The sequence below is a fragment of the Miscanthus floridulus genome, chromosome 3 (genome assembly GCF_019320115.1).
Source record: "Miscanthus floridulus cultivar M001 chromosome 3, ASM1932011v1, whole genome shotgun sequence".
In the NCBI taxonomy this organism is placed as follows: Eukaryota; Viridiplantae; Streptophyta; class Magnoliopsida; order Poales; family Poaceae; genus Miscanthus; species Miscanthus floridulus.
The window spans coordinates 138,940,938-138,949,602 of record NC_089582.1 but is presented as its reverse complement, the minus strand read 5'-3'; the positions used below and the strand labels follow the sequence as shown (position 1 = coordinate 138,949,602).

At 47.4% G+C, this 8,665-nt stretch overlaps 1 protein-coding gene across 1 annotated transcript; it reads left to right on the top strand.

Annotated features, from left to right (window-relative positions):
* The first annotated feature begins 7,022 nt into the window (after positions 1-7,022).
* LOC136547170 (uncharacterized) lies at positions 7,023-7,735 on the top strand. Its single transcript, XM_066539139.1, has 2 exons — positions 7,023-7,192; positions 7,305-7,735. The coding sequence occupies exons 1-2, from the start codon at positions 7,169-7,171 to the stop codon at positions 7,551-7,553; spliced, it is 273 nt and encodes a 90-aa protein (XP_066395236.1). The 5' UTR covers positions 7,023-7,168; the 3' UTR covers positions 7,554-7,735.
* The last annotated feature ends 930 nt before the right edge of the window (positions 7,736-8,665 follow it).

Sequence of the window (8,665 nt, the reverse complement as noted above, 5' to 3'; positions counted from 1 at the left end):
CCGTTGATATTGTAGTTGGCGGCTTTCTAAATGGGCTGCTGGGAAGAGTACTTCTTCAATATCGACAGGGACCTGGCCACAGATTGTTTTGAAAATTGCCTTTGCGGGGTCCGAGTCATCCACCAGTTGGGCGGTATCCTGCTGTAGCAAGGTCAAGAGAGTTTCCAACTTGGACTTAGTTTCTGCCGATATTGTTCCCAGTGCTAGGGAAGAACTTGTTTCCTCTCCATCATCGTCAGAGACGTCAATAGCAAAGGAGAATAGGCTATTTGGGGAGTCTTATTCCTGAGGAAAAGAAAAGGAGGTCGGTTAAGAATAAGTATGAATTTTGTAAATCAGCTAGGTTAATCGGTTTACCTGTTTCAAGGCAATTTCCTGTGCTTGACTGGAAGAAACAACCTGGAGTGTGCCGTGTGAGGGATCGTCTGAGCTTGCCGATGGGATGTCCTCTGTGACTTCATTAGGGGTTGGCTCTTGAGGTATGATGACCGATGGCATTAGGGCAGATGTAGGGATCGGCATGGACCTTTGTCGTTTTGGCTGTGCCTCGGCATATGTTAAAGCTTTGCGCTTTGCTTGGGCATCGGCAATGATTGGCTGGGGGGCATCGGCACTTGTTGATTGTGAAGCTTGGACGTCTGGTACGCTTGCCGATGTACCCAATTGTTGCTGCAAAACAAGTATAAGGTATGATATTTAACAGATAAAATGAGAAGTCAAGAGGATACCTCTGAAGGTTTGTCGAAAGAAGTGGTGCTTGATATCGGAGGAATTACCGATGACGATCCGGTAGCAGCTCTTACCCCCTGATGATTAATGTTAATATAGTTTGTAATCGGTATAAGTAGAAATAAATAAGGTTGTTACCTTGAATGCCTTGACCAAGGTTGTAGCAGCAGCCGATGGAGTGGCCCTAGCTGTAGCCAATTTGGGCTTAGAGGTGATGGTCTTGGTACGGATCTTCTGGTGGGTCAAAGCAGTTAAGGTGGGGGCGTTGTAGCTGATCGGTGATATCGGGGAAACAGGCTGAAGATCGAAGGGTTTTCCACGTTTGCTCACCGATGGTGCTGGGTTGTTAACCTGTCATAAGAGAGTCAATTACTGATATATGTAGGGAAAAGCAAAAAGGAGTTAAAAGAAACTTACTGCGTCGTCAGGGATGGCATATTCAGGGTCGATCATGTACCGATATGTGTGAGCAGAAGTTGCAAACAGTTGTTCCTTCCACTCTCGCCACCATTGCTTGTATGACTCGGTGATGAAGGATACTGGCGTCCAGGTGGATATATCAACATCTGTGGTATCGGCATCGGGGGAGAGTTGTACTACCTTGTTCCAATCTGTTCCACAGGTGATTGTTTCCCTGGGTTTGATCACATCGGCAAAGCAAAGTTTGATTGGCAGTTGCCCAAAAGCCAATTGACGGGATACTGCCGATGGGTTGTAAAATTCATACGAAATGTTGGTGTTTTTCCCGCTACCAAATGTATTTACTGGAATTGCCCTGGGAGTAACGATGGCCATCATGACTTCCTTATCCTGATTCAGGGTGTCATCGGCAAAGTTGAAAAGAAGGGGAAATCTGTTTTCCTCGTCAATATAAGGTACCCAGGCCTTATGGTCACGAGAAAGACCATTGTAGAAGTTTTGGAAGAATCTACCGATCTGGTCTTCATTGGCCTCTGTTCCAGGAAGGACAATTATGGCTTCACCAAAATTGAGGGGTGAGCGTGTTGCCGATTCATCATCCCCAAGCACATGGTCTTCAGCAATTTCTCGTGGGAATTGTTGGGCAAAAAAGTCCCATTGCAAACGTTTGTGCATATGGGCATTCAGCCACATGTTGATAAACCACCACGGGCCTCCTAGGTTGCCGATGGGTTCGCCAAGCAGAAGTTTCTGAGACACTTGATAAAGAAGATGATAAGTGGAGCTCAGAAGGTATCGGCCAAGAGGAAACCTTACACCATTAGCCAAAAGTTCAGCTGCGGGGAGGAAGGCGTTGGTTGGTCCTACTGATCGACCACAGAAGATAAATTTTTCTAACCACATATTCAAGAATGTGGCATGTTCCCTCTAGTTAAGTGTCCCAGTCTTCTGGTATTCTTGAATGTATCCCGTCCAACCGCCGATGTTGCGGGTATTCACCCTATATTCAGATTTTCTACCATAAATGGAGCCTTCATCGGCAGTTGAAATATCCAAGCCAGTGAGCATGTGGACATCGGCAAGTGTGGGAGTAGCTGGGCCATGTCCAAACATAAAAGTGTTTGTTGTGTCCAACCAGAAGTAAGCAGCTGCAATCATCGTTGATTCATTCTTCTGCATATCGGCAATAGATAACCTAATGCATTGGTCCAACTTCCGTTCTGCCCAGTATACTTGCATCGATCTATTAACCCTCAAGTACCAATCTTTCCACCCTTTGGTGGTTTTGGGCCAAGATCGGAATGTATCTTTCCATAAATTCAGAGAGAAATTTTAGGCTCTAAAGGGGATTCTGTTAACCTCTGCATTGATCAGATCGGTTGGATCTGGGTTGCCCATTGGTCCTAGACATTGGACATGCGGCTGATCGGTTGGAATAACTAATTTGTTGCGCAGTTCCTAAGTTTAAAGGATCCGGAGAACAAAAGAAAGGAAAAATCACCAACTGTATAGATTTGCAAAAACTAGGAGAATCAAAGTAAAAGGTAATGGAAGTGAAGCGAATCACGGGGACGTCGAAGTTGATTGCCATTATCTTGAGGAAGATGGGGGCACGAGCCAGAGACTTGAGGTAACGCTGGAGAAGAGTTCTTGTTGGTTGAGGTTGCGCAGTTGTTCGTCGGAGTCGCCGCCGGAAAGAGGAAATGTCAAAGATTGGAGTCTGAGGGTAGAAGGCGAGGGTTCCGGAGGAATCTATTTATAAGTCGCTTGGAGTAGGGGTATTTTGGACTTATCTCTATACCGTGCGCATGTAGGTCGAAGTGGTTCAGGTGGATATAGTAACTGTCGCACGATAATCAGGGGATTGTACAGATGGGTTGATGGCAAGTAATTATGACTTGGAAGAGATATCGGTACAGGATATTTTAATTCTGAAAATGACAGCATTATCATGTTAAGATCTTGCCGATGGGTTATTGTTTCGGTATCTTAACCATAATCAAGGCAAGAGTGGTTGGCGATTGTGCGATATTTACTGAAGTGCGTGAATCAGGATTAGATTTGATAACAGATCAAGTTTTGGCTTGGAGAATGAGTTACGGTAATCGGGCGAAGGCAAGCGTTATCTGGAGTAAATTTCGGAGCATTAATGGTTTTATACTCCGAAATTGGGGGGCATGTGTTGACACCGTTTTTTACACGTGTCAAAATAATCGGAGTGGACTAATCGGCAAGGGGAAAGTTACTGAATACTTTGATAGCCGATGAAAGCCAGCTTGTAAAGATGGTTGCCGATAGCTGGTGATGGTCGATGGAAAGGTTGATTTGGACTCGGGCGTTGCCGATGAGGTTGGAGGTGTTATTGTCGATGCCGATGAAGGGAGGCTTGAAGACTACTGCCGATGAAACAGGGAGTATGCCGATGAAGGGAGGCTTGAAGACTACTGCCGATGAAACAGGGAGTATGCCGATGAAGGAAGACTTGAAGACTACTGCCGATGAAACAGGGAGTATGCCGATGGGAAGGAGGACGGTGAGATTTCCATCGTAATTGAGGCGGACAGGGAAATAGATAGGAGTTGATTTCCTTTTCTATATTTGTTAGAGTATGATTCATGTAAGAGTCACGTGTTTCCTTAGATATGGGATTGGTGTCCTAGTTGTGTTTGGTTGTGTCTCTTTAGATCAGGGTATAAATATGGAGTAAGGGGCAATGTAATATATATATCAATCAATATCAAAACCAATTTTTACTTCTATTTGCATCTACTTACTTTTCGGCGACTTCGTCAATTTGCATTATTTTTCCTTTTTACGAGTTCTCATTGATTCGGCGAGCTGCATCGCTTCAGTGCGACCTTCGGCGATCCTCGAGTTCCGCGTGAGTACCTCTTGGCCGTGACTTCCGGGCGTATCGCTGTTGTCAGGACCAAAGTGCTCGTATCTTCATCCTTGTCGATTAACAGGTCAAATCGACTGGCACGCCTTGGATATCGATTCGGGTATTAGCCCTTTGTGTTTGCAGATCCACTTTTGCATCAACAGAAGCCTAAGGTAGAAATCAAATACTTTCAATCTCTTTGCACACAGTAAGCATTTGGTGATATTTCACTACTTCCTCAGGCCATGTAAGACTACCTATTTTCCTTCCCAGAACTTTCTTTTCAAATCAAATAAGGAGGACTCACCACTAAAGGCAACAGATTTTGGTTTGTCAGATTTCATTAAGCCAGGTAGCTACTTGGGGTCATCTGAATCTGTTTGGAACCTGATAGGGCAAGTCTGCAGTTTAGCTGACCATTTTGTTTTCTAATGCATGCTTTTAGGGAAAAAGTTCCATGACATTTTTGGAAGTGTCTTACTATGTCGCACCAGAAGTACTAAAACGGCGGTAGTCAGATATTTGGAGCAGAGTTATAACATCATTTTGCTCAGTGGGAGGCGGCCTTTTTGGGATAAGACCGAAGACGGTATATTCAAGGAGGTAAGTGAATGGTTTTTGCATACCATGTGCTTACATGTAAAATATGCTTTGGTTAGAGTGTCGTACCAGGGGCCAGCGCTTTCAGTGTGTTGATACTGTTTTCTACAATTTATTTCTACAACATATAGCAGTGTGTTACCTTGTTAACTATTTCTGTGCCAAACTATTTGTCAGTGTCAGCACTCAGACTATTTTGAACACTGTAAACCTATTTTGGTCAGGTTATCCTTTAGTGATTTCTGTACTAGCTACCAGGCACTACCAGGCACCACCGGAATGCTAAACAATTGTCCAAATTAAATCAATTTCACCACACTTGATGCTAAAAAAATTATCTCACCACAAGCCATCAATAAGAACTATAGGGGAAATTTAGTCCAGTTTTAAGAAACCAAATAATCACATCACAGATCACACACAACCTGCAATTCTAAGCCAAATGCAGAGACAAAGTTCATAAGAAAAGGAAAGCATACCAATCAAGCAATGACAGTAGAAGATCTTGATTGTGTTGTGTACAAGATCTTGAATCCTACTGGTTCCTCTGCAAAATCAACTAAGGCAGTAAACATCACATCTAAATTGATTCTCCAAAGAGGGGAAGAGATGGCGGGCAAGAGAAGCAACCCAAACCTTGAATCTTTGTAGCCTTTCTCACCTTTGTCTACTCCATTCTACAACCAAGAAAAAAATACAAAAAAAGTAAGCTGTGCCGAAACCCTAGCACGCAGGGGATGCGGAGATGACGGGAAGGGGATGCGGAGATGACGCACTTGGATGCGGAGGGGAATGGGGATGCAGCGGTGGCACCGCTCTTGCTGGCCGGCGGTGGGCTAGGGTGACGGCGGGCTGGGGCGACGGGGGGCTGGGGCGGCGCCGTCCGTTGGATTCGGCGGCGGGGGACTACTGCTGTAGGCTGCGGGGCTCCGGCCAGGGATGACTTCGGCGCCGGCGGGATTGGGAGGCGGCGATTTGGGCGGCGGGATTGGGAGGCGGTGATTTGGGCGTCAGGGGTGCCGGGTACTAGCCTCTGGCAGCGGCTCCTGGTGGCGCCCGGCAACAGAGCCCTGCTGGCGGCGCCCGGCGGCGGAGCTGTGGTGGCGCGCGGTGCCTGCGTGAGTGGAAAGGGGAAGGGAGCAAGAGACGTACTACGAAGGGTTGGCAGAAAAGTGGCCTCAACTTAGCGTTTTCTCGATAAAAAAATGTTTAGCCTTTTAGCTCCCGCGCACAGTACTGTTTTGGCGCGCGGTCTCCCGCCCACAGCGCGTACCCCTTCGTCGACACTTCGACATTGGTTTAGGTAGGCTAGGACGACACTTTTTTGGTCTAAAAACTTTCGCCGACACTTTATGTGTTGGAAGGAGAAACGCCGACATATAAGTTGTAGCCTTATATTACTATTGCCGACACTTTAAGTGACGCTAAAAAGGTAAAGAATTGTCAACACATTACTTGTTAGGAAAACCCTTGATTTACCAACACATGATTGTAGGGAAAAGTGGATCATGGTGTAGTGGTAGTAGAGTACTATTCTTGTAACGCCCATCCATTTTTATCGTGTCAGGCTGTCACTCCTTCGTCCTCATCTCATGTAACACGAGTCATCATATATATCCAGCGAATATGCATGTCGTTCAAGCATGGCCAGCGCCGTAGCGCATCATGCCAGCCGTGAGCCGTCATCGGAAGTTGGACGTGGACATGGACACCGTAACGAAGAGTTACTCGCAATCCAGCACAGCAGTTATGTGCTGCAAAACCAGACTTACTCCCACAGATTCTCTGAAAACCAAAGGTAAAGCCTCGGCTGTTTCTGGAACACGGACCGGACCGGCCGGTTTGCGAAGCTGAAAAGAGCAGTCTGTTCTGACGAGAGAGTACTTGTTGCTATGCTTGAGTGACGCAAACCCCTGTGACAATAACGGGCTGACCTGGAACGATCTGGTGGAGTTGACCGCCGGCTATGGAACGGTCGTGTGGCCGTGTGGGGCGGGAAACTGAAATGGCCGGGGTTGACCCGACTCGCCCCGCCCGGGAGCACGCACGCGACGAGAAGGAGACCTTGACAACCAAGACCGGGGAAGGGAAACAACGGGCAGCTCATGGTTTTTCCGGCTCCAGCACCAGCACTCCAGCGTGCAGCAGCCGAGCGGGAGCGGCCGGCCTACACACCACGCTCATCATCAAAGGCTGAAACCCACCTCGTCGCCCACAGGAAACCGTACCGTGCATCTCGTCTGACACCAATGCATTTCGAAGCAATTTGCTGTCCTTGTACATGGCTTCGCGCGCGGACCGGCCGGCTTGCCGGACGCTGTGCCGTGGCCCGTGGTAGTATATATACGCACGCGAACCACATTTGCATGCCATCCATCATCGGGTAGCCGAGCACAAGATCAAAAAAGCAACAGCTAGCCAGCCACAGCCAGAGACCTCCAGAGTTCCAGCACCAGCTGACCAGCAGCCGTGATCCCACGTCCCAGAGTCTGCAGCAGCGATCATCAGGCACTACACCAGCAAACTCGATCGATCGACATGGGCCGTTGGTTGAAGCCAGATGTACGTACGCGTCGGTCTCACTCTCATGCATCGTTCTTGTCGGTGTCGACGTCGTCGCGTGCAGTGAACCGGCCGCGCTCACATTTGCATACTGTCTGTGTTTATGCTTCAGGTGTACCCGCTGATCGCGGCCATGTCGTTCGTGACGGGGATGTGCGTGTTCCAGCTGACACGGAACGTGCTGATGAACCCGGACGTGCGGGTGAGCAAGCGCCACCGCCAGAGCGCCGTGCTGGACAACGCCGACGAGGGCCAGCGCTACAGCCAGCACGCCTTCCGCCGCTTCCTCAGCACGCAGCGCCCGGAGGTCTTCCCCGCTCTCAACCGCTTCTTCTCCGAGTCCAACTCCACCGACAAGTGATGGGTCTTTCTCGTCGATCTTACCCGGAGGTCTTCCCCGCTCTCAACCGCTTCTTCTCCGAGTCCAACTCCACCGACAAGTGATGGGTCTTTCTCGTCGATCTTACGCCGCCGGCCGCCGGCGACGGTGCGCGCGCGTGAGAATATGGATGGTGTGCGTGTCTGTGATGATGCCATGGTGTGTGCCGATTGAATAAAAGTTGAGTCCGTTAGTTCGTGGTGTACGCACACGTCTGGAATCCATTTTCAGTGGCGTTTAATCCTTCCGTAGCTCCGTTCCATGGGCAACCAACTGAAAACATGCCGTTTCTGCTTATCCGCATAAGCTTCAGAAGCAATATGATAATTCCAAACTTAATTAAATTCCCTGAAAGTGAAAGCTCAGACCAGGGGTCAGGGGATATATATATATTATACGTAGTATGTTGTGCCGGCCTGGTGCTGGACATACCGGTATATCCTCTCTGCGGGACCGCGAATGTCCCCTTTCGGCGGCAGAATCCGTTCGAGTGATCGATGAGGACGGGAGATGGTGCGCGTTCAAAAAAATTTACAATAATGAATCGATGTGGGGAGTGTTCAATATTTCTTTTGTGCTGTCCTGAGTACGCTCCCAGGTTACGGTTGTGGGAATGCTGAATTGTATAGTCCCGAAAAATAATGAATCGATGACGATGGGAGTGGATAATGATCAAGTATGCCACAGAATGTTGGATACTTCTAGTAAAAAAATATATGGGGAAATTCTTAATTATTTAATGCCCGATCCAATGGTGTTTGTTGGCGAAAAAGCAAAGAAATAGGTTCGATGACAAGAGATGCTACTTTCATTTTTCTACAATATCATAATGTCGAATTTGTTGGCGAAAAAGCGAATGAATATATTCGACGATGAGAAATGGTATGCATTCCTTTTTTTTCAACGTCACAATGTCTTGTTGGCGAAAAGGCAAAGAAATAGGTTTGGCGATAATGTCTTGTTGGCGAAAAAAGCGAAGAAATAGGTTTGACGATGAAAGATGGTGCACATTCATTTTTCTGAACGTCATAGCATCGGATTTGTTGGAAAAAAAAACACAAAGATAACAAAAAAAATTGTTGGCGAAAAAATGA

What these genes read in the sequence shown, in the direction of transcription:
- LOC136547170 (XM_066539139.1), top strand. Translation starts at nt 7,169, where the DNA reads ATGGGCCGTTGGTTGAAGCCAGAT. An exon ending in GCCGTTGGTTGAAGCCAGAT is followed by an intron (nt 7,193 to 7,304) that starts GTACGTACGCGT and finishes TTTATGCTTCAG; the next exon opens with GTGTACCCGCTGATCGCGGC.